This window comes from Filicampus tigris, chromosome 22, assembly GCF_054856515.1.
Source record: "Filicampus tigris isolate MCC_2025a chromosome 22, RoL_Ftig_1.0, whole genome shotgun sequence".
Taxonomy (NCBI): domain Eukaryota; kingdom Metazoa; phylum Chordata; class Actinopteri; order Syngnathiformes; family Syngnathidae; genus Filicampus; species Filicampus tigris.
Window position 1 is genome coordinate 4,614,833 of NC_141238.1, and position 23,024 is coordinate 4,637,856.

Here is a 23,024-nt window from a genome sequence, read left to right on the forward strand (position 1 = left end):
AACACCAATGCTATGTGTGAGCCTGTCGATGGTGTTTTCCGTTATGTGTTAGCATTAAGCTAGTGCATTCTCTTTCAGTTTGACGGCAAACTTCAACTGGAAGTGGCAATAATTTATCATGCATCATTTTATTTTTTTACCCGCCTGTTGTGCAAGTTTTTCCGTGTTCCACCTCCACAGCTGACCCAGGGGGTAAATTATTTAAACCCCGACGTGTCCCGACGGGCCGGCTGCCGCTTGTACTCGGCAAAGCAACCCGGGTCACCTGCCGGACGAGCACTTATACAAAACACGTTTTTGGCGCTTTCGTGGGGGGGGGGGGGGCTGACTTAACCTGACATGAACTGTACCGCGCTGACTCCAAAGTGGAACAGACTACGCACGCACGCACGCACAGATATGGAGCTGGTCGGAAGCTTGGATGCCCGTGTGTGCGTGCCCATCTGTCCATCATAAGCAGTGACGGCATCTTCAAATGACATGAACATAACAGATGGCTACGCTACTGCTTGATTCATATGTAAGAGTGTGTGTGTGTGTGTGTGTGTGTGTCGCTCCATAAGTAATAAAGTTGCTTGACTTGGAATATCCATCAATAGTTTAGGGCTGCGTCATGTTCTTTTATGATGGATGACGACAATTACACTTGTTGTGGCTTTCTCCACAACAGCGACGACGCGGCTTTGACATGTTATTTGGGCGAATTTACGGTAGTATGCCGAAAGTAAACGGACAGAAGTCTCGGGACGCTACGCCTGCGCCAAGTGGAAGACTTGCACATTCACGCAGTGCCACTTCAACAAAGGAGATGAGGAGGCGGTGCTCTCAAAATGTTTGTCGGTGGGAGTCTGGCTGCACCGCACGCTGCTTCATCTACAACGCGCACGCACACACAGGACAACAAAGCAGAAGCGCTTACCCACTCAACACCCCCAGAACGAGATTGAGGACGAAAAAGGAGCCGAAGATGACGAGAGAGACAAAATAGACCCACGGCAGCTCATAGCCCATAGCATCCTGCATCTGAGAGATGGACAGATAGAGAGGAGGAAGAGGGTTAATAGAAATATCTGCCGTGCTAAGGCCAGCGTGGACGTTCAAACGGGAAAGAGCAGTCGGCGGAAACACTGAGGGGGTGCTTGTTATGAAGAGAATTTGTGATGAGTACAATTTATGTGCACAAGATGGAAGCAACTGTGCGCTAGCAGAGCAGAGGGGGTGCCGATTGGAAGCGTCCCATTACATGTACATAACAACACGCACACCTGAACAGTAACTCCTATGACCCCAGTTATAAGTCATAGGTGGGTCCAATACGCACGGTGAGATTAATGCCGTCCTTATACGCATATACGGGTCATTCTCATAGAATTTTTCAATCATGATTAAAAGAAAAAAAAAAACACGCAATCAAGTTTAGTAGTTTCGGAATGGGAGACATTTGCACAGGCATAAGAAAATTGCTCATTTAGAACTTTTGTGTGTCTTTACCGTTCTTGATGTGATTCTATGAAAATGCCCCATATACACGGTGACGCGGTGCCCGGCTCACCCAGTACAGCACGTCCGTCCAGCCCTCCATGGTGATGCACTGGAACACGGTCAACATGGCGAAGGCGAAATTGTCAAAGTTGGTGATGCCGTCGTTGGGGCCCTCCCAGCCCATTTTGCACTCGGTCCCGTTGTGGTTACAGTGTCGCCCGTACGCCAAGTCGGGTGCGCACGGCGCCGGTTTTTCCTCCGCTATCGTGCCTGAGGGGAGCAACACATTCCCAGGTGCGTCTGCGAGCTTGTTGCACTAATATCTCGCACGTTTAATGTGATTAAAGGGGGGAAGTAAAGCGAACATCTTTGTCGTAATTTTTATTTTTTTTTTAAGTACAACAGTTAACAACAGCAGTTACTCTTGTCAAACGGAGCATTTTTTTTTATCATCACATGGCATAGAATAAAATTTACAGTGAAACACAGGGTGCGACAATTTAATGAGAGCCAAACAAAATGTTATTTTCATGATTTAATACGCATTCGTCGTATCTAATGTTCATCCTTATGCTTTCAATGCCTTCAAACTCCAGAGCGTCGCCACTTGGGAGAAATAAAACGGACCTACAAGCAAGGAAATGACAGCAGATGTACAGATCTGTCCCATTTTGCAATGCCGCGTCGAAAATAATGAGACCGAAAGACGGCTTTAAGGTTTAAATGTATATAATCAATAGCGGTGTCAGTAAAAATGTGAAACAGCGCTGCGCTAATTTTACAAAACAAGCTCTCTCCGGGCCTCGATGTATACGGCGGCAGAGTATTCCGCTGGCACTTACCCAGAGGAGCGCTAATGCCTCTCAGGGGACCTATAACATCACCATCGCAACACTCAAGTCCATTTACACCTGGGGGCCTTTATTGAAAATTGGTTCAATCATTTACGGTGAGCGCTGTAGCAATTATTGCTAAAAATCCTTCATACTCACCAACATAAACGACGGTTCAATATTTAATGCGCATGATTGCTTTAAGTGTGCGTGCCATTTTCTCCCCGCCTTGTTGGCGTCCCGCTGCAGTCAAACACTGGACGGTGTTAATGACGTTCTAATCGATGGCGCTTCGTCGAGTGAACGTGGCTGGCGTACCTGCGTGCTCGTGATAGCAGGTCTTGTGCATCTTGCCCATGAAGAGCTCCAGGCCGATGATGGCGTAGATGATGATGACGAAGAGGACCAGCAGGGCAATGTGGAGCAGGGGGACCATGGCTTTGATGATGGAATTCAACACTACCTGTAAACCTGGCAGGTACACACACACGAGACACCGTGAACACTCGGAATGTGTCGAATAAGATTTAGATCATGATGTGTAAATCCGAAGTTTAGCGGGACAATTTAGTGGGTACGCTTGACGCTCGCAAGTACATGTGGCGTCATTTTCGGTCCACAGTGGCGAAATGCGTTTTTAATGCGTGGTGATGCCATTTTCAGTCGACAGAAGATAAAATGGCCGCCCCCAGAGATGGCTAAAAATGGGTGGATTATGCTGCTTAACTCATATTCTACAAACGGAATTTTAATCAGAATGCCGTGTTTCAACTAAGCAGGCCTTCTGGGAACATTTAGAAAAAAATATGTTTGGGTTGATTTCCCCCCCTTTAAAGGTGTTAATTTTAGATGAAAAATAATGAAGTTATCAAATTCATTATGGCAAAATGAGTAAAGTATCCCTTTAAGCATTAAAGGGGAAGTCAATCCAAAAATGTTTTTTTTTTACAATAACACAGAAAATGTTGGGGTTGACTGTCTCTTTAAGATCTAAGTAACAAAAGTGTGGCTGTTTTAAATATTCTCTTAATTTTAGTCACTGAGAATGAAAAAGCAATATATATATACAAAAGACATTTTTTGTACAAAAAAAGCCCAAAATATTGCTGGATATGCACTTTTATTTGCACTAAATGTAGGCCTATACTTTTTTTTTTTTTTTTGAAAGAGTAATCCATCCATGGAGATGAAAACAAGCTCTTTTGCCATAACACACATACACACACCATTTTGTACTACCCACATTGCTTTTCTACGGTTAAAATCCTTGGAAATTCTCATGAGAACAGGGTCACCATGACACCAATTTAATGCCAAGTGGAAGAGAGGTCACGGTGGGGTGCAGCATGGGAACAATTGCACACGCCCAGACGCACGTGCGCGCGCACATTACAAGCAGCAGATAAGTTGTCTGTGAGCCCATCTGCGTTAGTGGCCAAAGAAATCAATAATCCGACGGGAGAGCAAACAGGACGAGATCAGATAAAGCGCAAGTAGACAAACGTGTGTGTTTGCTATTGTGCCTGATTGCGGCGAGCATCAATACCAGCTCAGTGCTTCATTTCGTCGCCATCGTCATCCGCACCTGATCCCCAGAGGCTTGTATTGTCTAGTTTTGTGCTTCCGCGACCACTCTGCGTACTTACTGGGTACTCCCGAGACCAGTCGGAGGGGTCGGAGTACTCGGAATGCCCTCAGAGCTTTAACGTCGAAGCCTGCAGCCTTGCCTCCCATCGGAGCGGTCCCGTCACCCTTGGTGGCCTGCTCCAAGATGGCACTGAACAACCTAAAAAAAACAACAACAAAAAACAAATGGAAATAATTCTAAAAATACGATAACGCTGACATCCTACTCCAAATAAACAAGGGTTTATCGGTGTTGTGATGCGTATTTGGCATACGATTTAAAGTACACCGTGAAATCTAACTATTTATGTGCAAATAAACAGCTGCAAAAGTTTGAATGTGAGATAAACAAAAATGCAGGCCTCATCCGACTCGCTTTTAATTTTAATTTCGAATCCAGCCCCTGAAAAATTGAATTCACCAACCCCGGATCAGAACCAGCCATTAGTTTATTAATAATTTAACTGGAGTAAACAGAGATGTTAACCTAGCTTGGAAACTTGATTTAAAATTTTTTTTTTATAGAAACAGCTGAAGACATCAGTTAAATGTGCTTCTCAGAGGAATATCAGCGGCGAGAATATAAACACAATCATTATTTTTCTTCTTTCCGGCATGACAACACTGAAAAGCGTTTCATCTGCTGCCTCTGTCATTCACACATGGGAAAACACACATATTAACACTTGACCGTAAATTGTTGTATTTTGTTGAGGGGTTGACGTCGACACTGATTGCTTGGCTTGGTGGGAACTGGCTTCTGCGAATCAAAAAAAATAGCAATAGTAAACTAGCTAGCTCTTAATTATTAATCCTCCTTCCGTTTTGAAATGATGTACTATTAAGCAGAACTAATGTACACAATGTGACACAGAGCTCGTGTGTGTAGCTAGCAGTGCTAATGTGCGTGACGTACACTAGCGGGAACTAGCTACTACGAACCGAAATAAGAGCAATAGTAAACTAGCTATCTTGTAATTATTAATCCTCCATTGAAAATTAAAGCTTCAGTGTGAAATTGTGTACATTAAGCAGAGCTAATGTACACAATGTGACACAGAGCTCATGTTGCGTAGCTAGCAGTGCTAATGTGCGTGACGTACACTAGCGGGAACTAGCTACAACGAACCAAAATAAGAGCAATAGGAAACTAGCTAGCTCGTAATTATTAATCCTCCAATGAAAATTGAGGCTTCAGTTTTTAAATTATGCACATTAAGCAGAGCTAATTACTTCACTTCTCATCTCTAAAATTACCATACAATACCGTTTTTCCCCCCCATCTGTGCTTGCCTCAAAGGCCACTCAGGGCGCATTAGTCATGGACAATTATCAATTAGCATAGATGAAATGACCACTTGAAAAGAGCACTTAGAATGCATCTCTGTGTCACTCTACCTGCCTCTCAATTAGACTCGCGCCTGCCTTTGACACGGTCTGGGAAAAAAGCGCGTCAAGGATCCACTGATTAGCATTTTGCTGTGGCGTGGCATTAAAAGACAATTACAGCCTTTGACTGCCTGCCTTTTAAGCCTTGGCACCAGTACAAAATCTTTCACCCATATGCTGACCATTCCAGAGGGGGCATATACTGTCATTTCTCATTTCCACACACACACACAGGCTGGCTGGCAGTTCAGACAACACTCATTCAAACAGACGCACGGCGAGGCGATGCTGCCACAGATGAACATATCCTGGATATGTGCAGTGTCAGACACGTGTATTTATGCGTCACTGTTTTGACTGACATCTTTTTTTACTTACCATTCTGTTCCATATATACGATTTCATATGTCTGTACAATCATTTTGAGCTGAACAAGGCAATCGAGCAATGTTATGCGTGAGGGTCCGTAATACCCCGTGTTAAGGTATAAGTCGGCAAACCTACCCGCAAGAGGTGTTTTGAATATTTTGGTGACCTTTTCGAGGGACAAAATATTAGAAACATGTCTAGGTGTACACCACTGCAAACTACAATTAGGATTTCAATAGCTTCTCCCTGTGCCGGTGAACCGATGAGTCAACTACTCGATGAGTCAACTACTCGATGAGTCAACTACTCGATGAGTCAACTACTCGATGAGTCAACTACTCGATGAGTCAACTTCAGTATCCTGCATCGACGTTTGAAGCTTTAAAGTTGACTGATGACAAATTTATGACAGAAAAAATGGCGGCACAGTCTTAACACCACTGCGTAGGTCCAAAAGTGCGAAAATAAGATCGCTGTGGACGAGAATAGCGGTTAGCCTCATTCGCTTAGGCTAATCCGAACAGTGATTGTTGTAGCCTTAATTTACTTCTCTCCAACAAGATTGACCCCACCCTAAACAAATGTTACATCCAATAATAAGTAGCATAATGGTTAGCTGCTTGTTTCTATGCTGGTTTGTTGAAGTAGTCTTTACGTGAAACCAGTCCGTGGCGCAAAAAACGTTGGGAACACTGCGCTGAAAAATATCAACGACGTCATCAACTCATCGACTTCGACTCGACTTTCATTCCATTATAGTCAACTACAAAGAAAAATCTTTAGTTGTCCAACCCCGAGTAGGCAATGATGAATCCATTAAATGTTCAGTGTCACATTCAAGGATGTGATGCTGTTAGCAACCTCTAATTGGTGTTATTGATGACTCCTCACCACGGGCTAATTGGGGAGACCCGCTCTGTTGTTCAAAGGTGACCCCCAAAAACACTGACTGAAGTGCGATATTTCTTGATCCACACTTCGCCAAGGTCGGAGAAAGAACTCATCACTTGTACAGTAGAATGCGAGCGCCGTGGCGGCTCTTGTTTGGTAAGCGTGTCATCATAAAAGCCTCCATCCAGACACAGACAGAAAAAGCCTCAGACAAACAAACAGAAAGGCTAGATAACCGTCTAAGAGTGGTACAGGTTGTGTTTATGCCAGAGGCGCTGGCACCGTAATGCTAGCCAAAACACACGCACCACATCCACAGACGCACGCACACACATGCAGAGGCTTAGCAGATGGGCTATAGTTGCTGAGTGGCAGATAAAGAAAAACACAGCGCAGCTCTGCTATCAGCATCTAACAAGCTAATCAGTTTAAGGCTCACCAATCCACTGTAGGCCAAGGTTTAGTGCGGCTTTAAAACTTGATTCACTGTGAAAGATTGCTTGACGGTTATGGGAAATGGGCCTTTGTGACTCACTCGCACTGCCATTGCAGGCTTTTGCCTCGCTAAAAGATGTCACACAGAGAAAGAAACTACTCCATTGTTGGCGGATCACGAGGTCACTTTGAGGAATTCTGTTAAGAAATGAGTTAAAAAAGAAAAAAGAAAAAAAAAAAACCCCCGCTGACTCACCCGACGACTACGATGATGAAGTCGAGCAGATTCCAGCCGTTCCTCAGGTAGGCATTAGGGTGGAAGAGCAGGCCGTAGGCTATCACCTTCAGGAACGCCTCCACGGTGAAGATGATGAGGAATAAATACTCCACACGCTCCTGCAGAGAAGCGCACACGACGTGTTTATTTAAATACATCATATTACATAAAACGCCTCTGTCTAATTTCTTCTTCAAGCGTTGCTCATATATACAGTACATATACACATATACATATACACACACACATATATACATTTGCACACACATATACATATACACACACACACACACCCATATACATATATATATATATATACATATATATATATATATATATATACAATTGGAGTTGAAAAATACAATTAATCGCGATCAATTATAGAAAACGTTGGAATTAATTAGTTAAAAAAAGGTAATCGCTGACAGCACTAATATATACATATACATACAGTATATATATATATATATATATATATACATTTATACATATACACATATAATATACATATATATAATACATAATATATATATATATAATATGGTCATGATGACGGTACTTTTTTTTTTAACATACCGTAGTACTTGGTGTAAAAAAGTTTGAGAACCACTGGTCTGACGTGTTGAGTACAAAGCATATTGATTATTTAAACAAGGACTCACACTTCCTGCCACAACTGCGTGCGCATAGACACGGACACACTTCAAGAGTTTTGCTACAACATTGTTGTCGTAGCGATGACCCCCGACTGAGAGGGGGGGGGGGGGTGTCCTGGGAAATGGCCCAAAACGGCCTTAACAGAAGGAAGGGGGTGGGATTACATAATTTTACGAGTATGGTCATAAAAAAAAAAGCACTTTTCTTCTACACCTCATCTGCTGTCACTTAATATGAATAACAGGACAAGGCAACCATGTGGAACTTGGATAGCGAGCCAACAAGAAGCCGCTTTCTCCCTGATTCATTTTGAACAACACCAAAATATCTGCTTTCATCCATCACTCTGTCCACGCTGCCCCTTGTGCGCGTCCTGGTGCTTTCCCATGGTCGCACGCTCACGCCCGGCTCAAGCTTTGGGCGGCGGGGTCAAAGGGATCTCAGCGGACTGCTGTGGGAGGAACCGGAGGAACCTGACGCCGGAGCTACGAGCTGGCTGAACGTTGACCTCGGCTTCTTCGAGCATTTTGCGTCAGACATCGATGATGGTGGCTTTTGGGCTATTTTTTTTTCAGTTGGAACTCGGGCCTGAGGCAAGGTGGAAGGAATTACGAACAGTTCCGAATAGTAGCCAGCGGCTAATTAAAGTTATGATCGGATGCGCTGTTTTCATGGACATTCAAAATAGTGATCCGATTAGCACTTGCACGTTCATGCGTCACACTTTCGATTGGAATCAATTATTTTGACATGCGCAGAGGTGTGTAGACTTTTTAGATCCACTGTTCAGCACAATGACGTCTTTAAACCTCCAGAAAAAATTGTTTCAAAACTGCTTTTTAATTATAGAATAAATAGAACCTACGTATTTATTAGCTAGGTTTGACAATATTATTCGGCTCAGGTAAATGACCGGATTTTATTACCCGATACTGAAAAGTCCATTTAGGTGCCAAATCAATAGCACACTTGCGTCGACATGGCTGATTAAGGTAATTTGATTAGCGCAGATTAGGCGATGACTATTATGGAGTGTATCCCCATTTGAAAGACAATTAGAGATTTAAGCCTCAGTGGAGCTGGTCCGTCTCATTTGAAAAATGTCTTATTTGCATTGAGACTTTACATGAAACACCTTTTTTATTTCTCTCTCTCTCCCTCTCTCTTTTTTTTTTTTTAAGGTGTCACTTGCAGAGGGGTTCCATAACTGATAGGTTTTATATTCATCACTCTCCACCACGCAGCGAGCAGTCTAATTAAGTACGCACATGCATCAACACACGTGTTGCGCGTCTGCCCGTGACAGGCCGCCCGCGTGGCGCTCAGACCTCTAAAGAAGAGAAGAACATGTGGTCGGAACAGCAGATCACATCTGGTAGTATCACACACACACACACACACACACACACACACACACACACACACACACACACACACACACACGTCAACTCACTCTCCTTCCGATCTGCGGCCTGGCAAAGGGCAAAATCAATAAACGGGGGGTGGGGGGCGGGGCAACTAATCTGGTTAGTGACGGGAAAGGAATGGGAGGGTAAAAGAGGAGAGGATGGATGGATGGATGGCTGGACGAGAGAACGAGGAACGCAGGCACGGCGGAAAGGTGAGCGCGCCGGCGCAATAATTGGGTTAACTGTAATAGGTCAACTCAACCGCCAATCCATCAGCGCAGCCAATCGGATTACAGCATCGACATTCTATCGCAGGATGGACCGTGTTTCCATTCGCCTTGACCTTCTGCTTGTGTGTCGCGATGAACCATTTTGAAGCCGCAGATGTGACAGCGCAGTGAAGTGTGGACTTTTTTTTTTTTTTTACATTGTAGTTCCCAAAGTTGTACTCATTATTACATACATGTGAGGACTTTGTGTCCCCGGTTGTCGTTTTCTTTAAACCCGCCCCCCCCCCTCAGTGTTCCCACCTCATCTATTTCTTTCTTCCTTGTTTTCACTCCCACTCTCTCGCTCAATCTTTCTTCCTGGGTGCCAACCACAAGTTACCATAGAGACCAAGATGGGTTCCCACGTTGCCATGGAAACTGCGGGCTTGCAGCCGCAGCTGCGCTTCCGCGCGCGCCGACGACACTGATCAGAACTGTACCGAGAATACCCGCATGGTCCTAATTGCTACTGTTTTTTGTTTTTTTGTTTTTTTGTCACAGTCCGCTTCTTCGATTCGTGTCCGGCATGGCTCCGACGCGGGCAAATTTTGGGGGCTGAACAATAGGAACAAAATCAAATTAAGAATGAAGATGCAAGTAGAAATAAGTACATAATGAACACAAAATAAAACAAAAATATAAAAAAATTAAAACAAAATACAATTTAAGAAAAAAAAATCTGAACATGCTAGCTTCCCACATTTGAAACCATTTCAATTAACAGACTTAAGCTCTGGAAAGGATTATCTTGCTAAAGATTAGACTTTCTGTGCTGTTGTGTGCGGGGGAACCATCACCGCTCACGACCTTTGACCCTCGATAGATCACACAAGCGCTGATTGGGAAAAACATGCGGCTGATAAAGCTGACATCACCAGGAACAAAATAGTTTCAACAGAGAATAAATCGAATGGAAATCTTGCCACTTTGCGAGACACATTACTCTCGAAAAAATACTTTTTTTTCTTCCTTTTTTTTTATTTTTTATTTTAACGTCTTCGCATGTTCTTCATTTATTAATCACGTCACTTTCTCACAACTCACGCACACTTGGTTCGCCCTCGCGCCGGATCCGCCTCCGACCGACCACGCCGATCAAACAGACGGTAAATGCATTACCATTAAGCTTTTATTGTCTGGGATTAATTATTCATTAATTCACTGTCTTCATGTGCTTTTCCTTTTCCTGTTCTGGGTTAGGGCGCCTGGAGCGCCGGTGCACAACAGGGACAAATACGGTCCCACATGCGCAAAAGTGAGCTTTATTCAACCTGACCTGCTCGCTTTTAGAGCGAGAAAGGTTGGGGGCGGGGCGTGGGGAGGGGGGGTGGGGGTGGTGAAACATTTCAAAAGTGCCTGTAAATACAAGCAAAGGTGTCAAAAAGGGAGGACAATATTTAGAAGTGAGCAGAGAAGGAACAATATAAGCAGAGGAGAAGGAGAGAGAGCGAAAGAGAGTAATTGGTCTAAAAATAAAAAGAACACAGGAGCATAAATCATCTCCTATAGACAGCTCGTGTGTGTGTGTGCGTGTGCGCATGTGCGCGAGACGGCGAGCGAGAACCTTGCCAAACAAGAAAGGAGATGAAGGCGGTAAAAGAACGCTTGGAAGATAATGAAACAGTGAAGGTGAACGGGCGGACCGAAAGCTCTTTGCCTTACGCTAGGCTAGTGCGAAACGCAGAGGCTCAAATGAAGACAAAGCGAAGCGGCGCACGGGCACTGTAGCGCATCAAGATGCCGCTTGCTAAACTGACAGCGTGAGATGGATTACCAGATCGCCACGTGTGACTGCGTGCACGTGGGAGCCATATTGCTCTGCGAGGGAATATATAAGAGTGGAAGTTCACTGAATCCCGAGTTCTTATTTTTGGGGCATTCCTGAGGTTGACTAAACTGCAATTTCATTGGAGGGATGAGCAGCCACTTACGACTTTTGTACAGCGCAGTACAATCTTTTTTTTTTTTTTGCATGGATACAGAAAGTAAACGCATTCTGTGAAACCATAAGTACTGTACGCATATAACATAATCATAGGGAATTCAACCTCATTTCTTTGTAACTGAGGCAGCTTGGCATCCTTCCCCCGTCTCCCAACGGTCCATATCCACCTCTCAGACACGCCTTTGCTTATTTTTGTCAGTTTGAACCCTCTTCTGTCTTTTTCTTTGCCGTCCAAGCGTGAGCATTCAAAGGAGGCGACACAAAATGAACAATGAAGCAATCGAGCTTGTGACCAAATGAAAGACTTTCCATTCCGTTTGACGGATAAATAAAAGCAATGGAATGAAATGAATAGCCCCTTCCATTCATTTCAATGGGTAATGATTTGAGATACAAGTGTTTTGAGTTAATGACTGAAACCTGCATCCCAAGGCGCCACTTTATTCAATCGCGAGCAAATAGAGGTAAAAGTGTTTTTAAAGAGGGAAGTCAACCCAAACATATATATTTTTTTCAAGAATATGTTCGATGCAAGCCCACTAGTTGAAACAAGGCATTCTGATAAATATTGCGTTTGTGTAATAAGAGTTAACCCACCCATTTTTTAGCCATCTCTGGGGGCGGCCATTTTGTCACTTCTGTCGACTGAAAATGACATCACAACTGCTCAGGTAACAACCAATCACAGCTCGCAGCTCGTCACAGGTGCGATGTCATTTTCAGTCGGGAAAAAATGACAAAATGGCCGCCCGCTGACATGGCGAAAAAAAAAAGTGTGGATTTTGCCGCTTTTAACTCATATTCCACAAACGCAATATTAATCACAATATCAAATTTAGACGAGTGGAGCTGCTGGGAACATATTCTTGAAAAAATTGCATTTGGGTTGATTTTCACTTGAAAGGGCCAAAAGTATAATATTGTTCTGTTTTTGAGCCGCTCTTCTGCTGACGCCAAAGAAATCCTCCTTTTGTCTCACTACGCGGCAAATTTGTTGTTTCGCGGCTATCGCAGCCGAACACAGCCCTCAATCTCCTCTGAGAGCCCCGGCAAAAAGCCCCGCGAATGAGCGTGCGCGCGCCTCTCCGTTTCTTGTGCGTCTGCCGAGAATGACTCCATCATTCCTTCCTAGTTGATATCCAGTCAAGCGAAACCAAAGCCCGTGCCCGGTGAAAATAGAGAAACGGAATGAGAAACAACTCGGGCGCAGTGTGTGTGTACACGTGCGGTGAATCCGCGCGGCTCGAAGAGCAGCGCTAGCGATGTAATCAGCAGCTCTGGTATCACGCAATTAATTGTCCCGTGCGCGACAAGCATTGATGAAATAACGTTGGGAGTGCGGCTCCCCCAGCGATGGCACCATGACACCAAACGGGATTAACTGCAAACACCCACTCCCCTGCCGTTGCCATAGTAGCGCTGGTGAAAACGCCGACCCACGCGCTATAAAAAGACAATCCCAACTTCCAGGAGGCGAGAAGTCGATCCGACATGTTGAGGAAAGCACATATGAGCTTAAGTAAGTCTCTGTCGACGTCCTGCGCTCTTTCTGTTCTCTAGGAAAGTCGCTAAGTGCAGTGTGAAAAGGGCTTTAAAGTCCACGACTCATCAGAACCTAAAGACTGTCGGATATTGAAGGGTGACCTTTGTCCAGGTCTTACATCTTCTTTCTTGCATGGCTATGAAGTTCCCTCCCTTATACTTGTTCGTGTCTTGTCTCTCGAAAGTTTCGCCAATCAATCAATGTTTCCCCCGCCCCTACGTCTTCACCGACGTCCTGAAAGTCCTGACCGGCCAGACTAATGAAAACTGCGGCAGAATACAACTCTGAGATCGCAAGTAAATAAGTCTCTCCTTAACCCTAACCCAATATCCATTTCCAACAGTCGAACATCTTTATCCGACGAATATGCAGTTAAACGGAAAATCTCAATTTTTTCTGGTCTGGGTGAAACGAAGTCTTTTAACATGTCATTTAACCCCGCTGGACGCATTTGTTGAATGCGTGACTGTGCGTTTGTGTCCGCAGTGAGCCTTGAACGACGATAGATCTCAGCCTGTCAACACGCAGTCGGGCCAGACGGCAGTAGATCACAATATGGCAGCAAGGACGCGTTTCATTTCTTCGATTTCTTGGTCTCGCTCGCGCCTGATTGGTTTGTGTACCGTACTGCTAACTTTAGTTGTTATTGTGACCATTACAGTTTTTTCCTTTGCAAACTTTTTTTTTTTCCTTTAATGTTTTAAAGCCGAATGAATCCCTTCCGCCTCGCAGCGCTTGCGTGTGTCCGCGTTGACGTGCGCACTTGTGAGTTAGCCTCTCATTAACTTCCCACCCAGCGCTGCGATGCGAACACCCCGCTGGGTCTGGCATGCTAGCCATCCTCGCGGCCCACCCCTCCCGTCATTATCTCCCTTTTTTGTTCTTATCTGTTGTCCGTCCAATAATCACAAGGTCTCTTTCTTCTCTCAACTCGACCCTTTGGTTACAAAACACACGCGCGCGCGCACACCAGACATTTGCATTTAAGACTCCGAGCAGTCTTTAGGTCTGCGGGGAGCACAGATGTGTGCTAATGGCTTGTTTCGTAAGAGAGGACAAACTGTACTCGGCGTCACGGCACACACACACGCACGCACGCACAGATAAAGGACATGACAAACGTGCACGGGCAATACAGATTCAGTATCACGGCCGTCCTTCAGCGCGTTGTGGGGACACGCCGCCGACGACAAATGACTCCAAGACGGTTGGAATTAATTGGAGAATGTATGGAAGGACACAAGGGAGGACGGATGAGCACAATGCCTCCAGATGCTCAATCTATTAATCTGGTTTTAAATGCGAGCATATTGTAAGCTCCACAAGTGCTCGCGCTCCCTCGCTATCTCGCCGCCTCGCTTCCCTCTGGAGCGTGCCCATTAGTTCTGCTTGTTCGGCCTTCGATGGAGCCTGTCCCCCCCCCAACCCCACGCCGGCACCCTCGGAGACTCAGCTGGAGTCTCATCAATCTCCCGGCAGCCGGCGGAGAAAACTGACCCCGAGGAGAGAGAGTCCTGCCCGGAACTAAAATGGCTGACATCCAAAAAAGGGGCGAAATGCGGGCGGTTCAAAGAGGGGCGAGAGGGTCGTCTTTGTGCGTTTCCAAGTGTCGGGCGACGGCAGTTTAGCGAAAAGGAGATTTCACGGAAGTGAGGGGAAAAAGTAGGTGTGTTCCGATCAGGTTTTATGACACTGATACCGATCATGCATGAGTGAGATCAGCCGATACCGATTACGATCACATGGAATATCTGGTTTTTTCCATTTATTTATGGTGACTGCTATTATGCAATATCTGAAAAAAAAACAAAAAAAAAAAACAGCCATATTATTGGCGTAATTTTGACAAAAATCTATATATATTTTCAAAAGCATGAAGAAATACAAAACCGTTGCTGGCGCAATACAACAATTCCTCAGTCGCAAAGATAACTGAAAAACGTCTTTGATCGAATATTCCCATCGCGTCATTTTTCACGAAAATCGGCACCATCATGATCGGTGCCCGATCGTTCGGAGCATCCATCGTAATAAGCATTCAGGATTTAGAGGACGACATTTGATTCCCACGAAACATGCCAAAACACACAGGAAGTGGATGACGCCTCAAAAGTACACAAAACTAACTCTTGATATCAATTTTCTCTGTTGGCGGGTAGAATTCATGCCCTGTATTGACATTTATGGCAACAATGTTAGCACAAGAAAGCAAGCAAGTTGTTTGCTCAAAACATTAACTTGAGGGGACAATACAACAGTTTGCTCTGTAAACGCTTATTTCTTTGTTGGAAATGTGTGAAAGCCAATTTTCACATTAGCATAATGAGGAAACATTTTATTAAAGCTAAAAACGAAAAAAAAAAAAATCGTTATAATTAATAACGAAAGCTTATTTTGAATTGCGTCGTGAAAAATGGAGGCCACATTATGGCTGAACGATGCTCTTTTTTTTTTAATATGAGCGACAGCAGTGGTTCATCTGCTCGCTGGAGAGCTGCAAATAGCTAATGCTTCTCCATAAATGTCTTTTACGATGACATCCTTTCACACAACACTTTGGACGGCATTTGAAAGAGGGACATGAGTCATTTTCCACATCAACGTGAGTGGAGAAACAGCTGCTTCTGCGTCTGTCTCTTTTTTACGCCGCTCCCCCTCACCATCCGATCAATAAGAGGCGGCACTCGGCCACGGCCATTTAAAGCGGAACTCGAGGCAAACATTTTATTGGCAATGACATCCATCCGTCTGCCGTCGACGGAGAGTGACGCCGAAGTGCCTTCGGGCTCGCATCGCGGACGTCACGGCTCACCTGGCTTCTGAATTTGGCCAGGTGACGTCTGCAATGCGAGCCCGAGGGCATTTTGACGTCAATTTCAGAGGGCGGCGCAGGACGGCTTGATTTGCTTCATTCTTATTCCACAAACGCAATATTACTCTGAAGAACGCGTTTGGACACAAGGCAAAAAAACCCAAAAAAAAAAAACAACTTCACATTCTCTTTTATTATGTTTTTACATGTATGTTTTACAAAACAGCGCTATTCTCCTTGTTGTGTGCGACAGGCTGCTCGGCGTGCGACAAACAAGGCCGCGGACGCCGTTGCAGGCGTGATCAATGAACGCCGTGACGTCGATTAATCGTCCTTGAGGAGGTAATGGAGCCCATCGCAACAAACATCTATCTCCATGTTTTGCTTTCTGCGGCGCGGTTGTCATACAACGAGAACGCCACGCGCTCTCCTCCTCCTCTCATCGAGACTTATCATAGGAAGACGCGAAGGTGGATTCAAAATGCAATGAAAGGGACGCAAACAGAATGGAAACGGAACTGAAACTACCGATGCTAATCATCAGCCCGTCTATGGTGTTTTCCATTATGGGTTAGCATTAAGCTAATCGGCCCGTCTATGGTGTTTTCCATTATGGGTTAGCATTAAGCTAATCGTATCTCGAAGCAACACTGTAGCTCTCTCTGAATCCCAATTGGGTATGCACTGTAGGTGTACCTAATAAAGTGTCCAGCGAGTGTATGATGGACTGACCCCATTTTTGCCACATGACTTTCTTGTCGCCAATTCAAACCTGTCATCGCGGCACACACGCGGGACTGTTTAAGTACACGTGTGGATGAAAAGTGAGCATTATTAACTTCTAAAGGCACACAATTGTTGCTTTGGGTTTTATTAGCAAGTTGCGCAACTCAAGTTGTGTCGGTTCAACTTTATGCCACGTTCTAATAATAGACATCGGCGAGCGTACCGTATCCATCTATGCACTTGCGTATCTAAACAATGGAGGCCTGTGATTTGTTTAAGCCAGTGCGATGTGTACCTTAGAATAGACTCCGTGGACGTGCGCGGCGCTCGTGGGTGTTTGAGCACTTGCAGACAGGAAGCTGTGCCCTTTGTGTTTGCTTAGCCCCTCGATATGCCGCCAGTATAGTATGTCACACCGCTTTTTTTCCCACCAGTTTAGTGGATTGCGTGTTTTGCACACAGATGGCGCTTCAAATCTCTCTGCGACGGGCGACAAGCAGTAGCCTGGGGAGTCGTTATGAAAAATGATAAACGCCGTTCTGTTCCCTCCTCCAGCTCCCACAGGAAAGCAGACACGCCCCCGTTAGCGGCGCGGGGCGAGTCGCGGGCTTGAAAAGTTTGCGCCGCGCGCTACTTGTTTGGCGCATTTCGCAGCCGCGCCACGTTGGACCAATCCCCAACGGCTGCGAGCAGAACTCAATATGAACCCTGGGAAAAAAAAAAAAAGGACAACTTTGCAACTTCTATTTTTAACCGCACTGCATCTCCACGACGAGCTCACAGCGCCGTATCATTCGTCTCAAAATAACTTTTTTTTTTTTTTTTACATTACATTTGCGTGCCGCCGACGTTTTGCTCCGCTGCTAATAAAAGTTAAGAGCCTAAATGATTGCAGCTGTGGCGGCGCATTCATTAGCATGCCCGCTTCCTCTTCCGTCTCCTCCTCGACGTTGAGGCTCGACGTCGCCGGTAAAGGAGCGACACACACATATACTGCCAAGCGAGGAGGAAGCGTAAAAGGGATATAGAGTGGGATATTTTTTAAGAAAGTCATCTAAAATTGTCCCACCTCTGCCTCACAATCGACCCACATTCCAGCTCCCAAGGAGGAGGAGGGAAAAAGGCAATTCCAACTTCTCAATGCAACAGGATACTAGTTTTAATGCCCCTAGTTCATTTTACTTAAAAAAAAAATAAATAAAAAATAAAAATCTTCTACGTTGTCATTGTTCGCTTCTACATCACTGCGGTGCAAAGCAAAAGGCTAACGTGAGGTCAAGTCATGCGGCCGAACCGTACACTGACATTTCACCATCTGTTCACTCGCGTCACTGTACGCGCGTGCTTTATGGCCGGATGTTCAAGCGGTGGCGACGACACGTGACGGAATAAAGCCGTGATGTAGAGCCCGAATGCATCTTTTTAATTAGATAAAGTAATGAAGTGACTCCCGGTAAAGGCCCATATTCCTATATTGATCCCCCTCATTAAATCCATAGCCTCCTCAAAGGAGCGTAGATAAGAGGCTCCTCCGAAAGGATTTGAAAGCGTTGAGATAATTGAGATGTGAATTGTGCAAAGCGGGCAACGGTGCTCAATTTTTCTCTCTGATGAATTTGCCGTTTAGGCCTACTTGACATGGAGTTTTTATTCCTGTGTGGCCTGCGTTCCTGTTCTTCATGTGAGCCGCGTAAAAAAAAAAATAATCGGCAAAGTCTTGCGAATCGACGCATTTCCACAGCAGACCCGCTGTGGTGCGTTCAGGGACGCTCAAAATAGGGATAAACAGAGTATCGGCTTGGCTGATTATCGGCACCGATATTGTGCATTTTGACGAATATCAGCAACGGCCTTTTAAAAAAAATCTGATGGCCGATAATAAATCAATTTAAAAGGGTGTTGAAATCAAAACAAAGATATGTGAAAGTAACATTTTCTGTCATTTGTAAATTTTGGAGAACTTCATTTACTGTCTAAAACTATATGGAGCTATTTTTGTGTTTATTAAGTGTTTTCATTTCACTTTTTAAGGCACGCTGACAACCCTGGGTGATCCCTGAACTTTTTGTTAGAATTTGATAAAGATGTAAATTGACCAAAAATTATAACAATAATAATAAAAAAAAAAAAAACTACATTATGCAAATCTGAAAAACTGTTCAATAAACATATGCTTAAAGCCGTTCCAACAAAGTTAAGAATTTTCTTTTCTGTTTTTTTTTTTTTACATTTCGATGCCAAAACGAACGTAAAATTAATATCGGCTCCAAATATCGGTTATTGGCCGCCTTGACTACTAATAATCGGTATCGGCCCTGAAAAAAAACATATCGGTCTATCTCTCGCTCAAACATTTGAGACCTGTGCTGGGACTGCGTTCTACGGCAACACAAAGGTCAAAATATGAACTACATTTCCATGTCTTGGTTCAAAATGCTGCCATTCATCTTATAACTGGAACACATAAGAGGGAGCACACTTTCATACTGAGAGGCGTTTCTAATATTTCGAAACCCTTGCGTAACTAAACCCAGTGGTCAAAACATGAAAGAACAGATGCCGCTGCGCTTTGAATCACAGCTCATCAGATCTCTGCCTGCCGTATCGTCTCATTTCCTGTCCTGAGACTTTTGTAGGACAACCATCAGGTGTGTGCGTGTCCGCGTGTGTGCGCCTCAGCGACCTCCCTCCTCTGCATCCCTGCACTCTCCCGCTCCTGGGAGGTGACCCAGTTTCCCATGATCCAACGCGGCTGCTGCCTCTGCCTACTGCGAGTGCCTGCGCTGCGTCGTTGCCGTAGCGATATTGCCAGGCCCTTTAATGCCGACTGTGACTGCGCCATGAATAATGGATGGGGAGAGTGACAAAGTATTAGGCGGAAGGGAGGAGAGTGAGGAAGCAGGGATAGGAGAGGATGAGAGGAGGAGGAAGGATGACACATGAGGGGAGGATTTCAAGGTGGAGATTTGTTTTCCTCTTTTTATGCCTCTTTATATTCTTGTAAATGTGTTATTTTGTATTTCAAGTTGGTGAATTTGAAGGTTTGTGGTAAGACCGAAGGATGGATAAATAAGTAAACATTTTATGTTACCTATAACCTGTTGCAGTGTTGCGGCCAAAACATATCCTTTGGCATCATGGCCCAAAATTTCAACCTTTGTCTCATCAGACCACAACAAAATCTCCCAAACACACGGGACGAAAGGTGAACTTTTTGGGTGGAAAAATCCCGCTTAGAGACTTTATTTGGAGATCATACTTATGCAACCATATTATTCGAGTTATTTTTATTCTATCTCTCTGAAATAAAAAAAAACAAAAAACAAAACATGGGACAGGTTATTGGTCACATTCAATTTTATATATCGCAAAACTTGGCATTTGAACAGGGGTGTGTAGACTTTTTATTTCCACTGACCGAATATTTACAAATACATTTAGATAACTGCAAGAGAATGAGTCCCAATGTTGGTGCAGCTTTTATTTGCAGGCATGACAAGCGTCGCCTTTTGGGTAACGGAGTTTGACTTAATCGGAGTTGAAGGACAGACGGAACAAATCCAAGAGGTCACTGCGCACGGTCGCCAAACTTGACATCGAACACGACACTTTCGGGAGACCACTCAACTGCGCGCGCGCGTGTGTGTGTGTGTGTGTGTGTGTGTGTGTGTGTGTGTGTGTGAGAGAGCGGTTCGCACGGCCGGCGGCTAATCTGTGTCAGTGCTGACTGCAGCACACACCTGTTGAAAAGCACTTAAAAGGCACACACATAGGCCGAGTGCCACTCGCCTAAACTCCCATAGCAATCAAATCCGTAAGTCAACTTGACGATTTACATCGAGCGAGACCCTGCGGCGTGACTGTAGCAACGCACACAGAAATATGCACGCACGCACGCGCCAAAAAAAAAAAAAAAAAAAAAAAAAAAAGCATCAAAAGTGCTCGCTCATTGGCCGGCGTGAATAAAATATTCCCCATTTGCGTCAAAGGGCTCAAAAGTGCCCACGCAGCTTTTTACTTGCGAGCGTATATTTGCGGCAGAAAATGAAATCACAGTTGAAGCAAAGTGCAGCAAGCGGCCTGCACGGATGCTTGTGGGGGAAAAAAGTGAACAGATAAAGCATCATATAAAAAGATTAAAAAAAAAAAAAAAAAAAAAAAAAAAAAACAATACAAAGAAATGTGTGTGCTGCAAAATGATGCTACATGCTAGCTATTAGCCATTACTATAAATTGCACTTCATCTGCTCAACGAGGATCTGACATTTATAAATAAAAAAAAAAAAACCTACAGATTAATCGCATATCAAATCGCAATATTAAGGAGGACAAAAAAAAAAAAAGGACTGCTTTTCAAAATCGTTCGGCTGTGGTTATATCGCCCACCCCCCGATCATTCCTGTCCACAGTGAAGTTAAGAGACGGTCGGCTCCCGCTAATGATGCCGATGCGTAAGGATGCAACATAAAAACAGAAGCATCTTTGATGTGTGTGCAGGCGTGTGTGCGCCTGTTTTTTAATGAGCTTCTCCCCGAAACGGCTGCCCGACTTGACCGCAGTTATAAAACCATGCAGAGGCTCACTTTGAGGAAGCCGGGACACTCGGGCGACACCTGCGACCATATTTGGACTTTTTATCCGCCCACGGCCACTCCTCATAGGACTCTTCCCGTAAAAAGCTCCTTTTTTCTTACAGTATATCAAATACATTGACGTGCGTGTGTGTGTGCATATAATAATGGAAAACTCACAAGCCGGTGCCTGCTTTTACTGTTTTCGGAGCAAAAACCACCTGTCACTAATCCATGTTTGGGCCAAAACTATCAAGTGGAGTTGATTTTAAGCCACAAAGGAACACAAAATGGTGTATTTGGGAATACTATCCCTAAATGCTTCTGTCTCGCCACTTTCCATGGTGGAATGTGTATTTAATATCTTGTTTCCTGGCAATGTGAGTTATTATTACTGGATGATTTTTTTTTTTTTTTTTTGTAAATGGGGACTTTTTGTGCCAGCAGGCTAGCATGTGCGTGTCTTTTTTGACTCCCTCTTATCTTGTCTCTCTCTCTCTCTCTCTCTCTCTCGCCGGCCTCGCTCGTTCCCTCATCTAATTAGAATGCCATCTTCAATTCACTTGTGATCCGATCCAACACACACACACACACACACGCGCGCGCGCGCGCTGCGCCGCACACACCGTCCCTCCTGCTCTGCTGCAGTGTAAACACGCTGTGTCATATTAAAAAGTCACAATCCGCCGTGTCATGATTGGGATGCTCAGTCGCCGTGAGAATCCGAGGCAAAGGCGCCGTTCGGGCCTTGATTGCCTCCCGGGAATTCTTCGGCGAGGCTTAGTCGCGGGTTTCCAAAATGGAGGCGTGCTGCCGATGACGCGGCATCGGTTGGGCAAAATCTGCCAAATGGCGTGGTTGGATAACGCGGAGGTGCGTTGGCCCACTCGTGACGTAACCCGTGGGCGAACGAGCGGCGTAATCTTCAATCAAGTCCGATTTAATGAAACACGCTTGGGGGGGGGTTGGGGAATCACTTATCAGCCCATTCACAGATTGAGTTGTGTCATCATCTTACAAGGTTGTGCGCTGCAGCATGTCAGCTTAACACCAGCGTGCTGCGACTTCTCGCAAAGCTTTTCATTCGGGGATTTAATGGCGTTGAAATGACGCCGTGAATTGGAAAATGTCCACGCCCGGCTGTGACGGAGTGCCGCGGCCGCACTTTTAGCATGCGGCTCAGCCGATGTATAGCGTGCTCTGTGTACTTCTGTAAACCTCCGCCCGATGGCTGACTTTTTTTCGATGAACTTATTCTGTAAATGCGAGTCCACAAAAGTCCAGAACAACGCTTGAGAACCGCGACGTCGCCGCCGTAACCCTCAGTGACTGGCTAGCAACAAGCTAAATTGAGCTCCTCCCACAAATACAGAGAATTTTAGACGACTCCACAAGGGGGCGCAAATTCCCCATACAAACCAGGAATTTACACGTTATGATGCCGGTAGAAAACCATCAACCGGAAATGCCACCCTGTGCGACTTGAATTCAAAGCAGTCTTGGTTGTCGCATATTGCGGCTAGACTGACACTGTTAAAGATGTCAGTCATCGGGTGTTACGCACACGTGCGTTAAACGAAACACAGTGTCACCCGGCCGTCTAATTTTATCTTTCCCATCTCGCTAATTCTTCTTCCTCTACTCTCTCTCAGTTGCTACCTGGCAACAAGCTGGTTGCCTCGGCGACCGAGCTTAACAGCTTCACATTTATTGCCATGGGTGGTGTCGCGTGTGTGTATGTTGGGGAGGGGGGGGGGGAGAGGGTGTCATCCTCGCACACCTTTTTGGAA

At 44.9% G+C, this 23,024-nt stretch overlaps 1 protein-coding gene across 1 annotated transcript in view; it reads right to left on the reverse strand.

The window, feature by feature from the left end:
* Positions 1 to 23,024, reverse strand: part of cacna1c (calcium channel, voltage-dependent, L type, alpha 1C subunit) — a 91,031-nt gene that overhangs the window by 29,701 nt on the left and 38,306 nt on the right. The window contains 5 exon segments of the mRNA XM_086022624.1: positions 920 to 1,023; positions 1,553 to 1,752; positions 2,634 to 2,786; positions 3,962 to 4,101; positions 7,282 to 7,421. Of these exon segments, the coding sequence (XP_085878750.1) occupies positions 920 to 1,023; positions 1,553 to 1,752; positions 2,634 to 2,786; positions 3,962 to 4,101; positions 7,282 to 7,421 (737 nt within the window).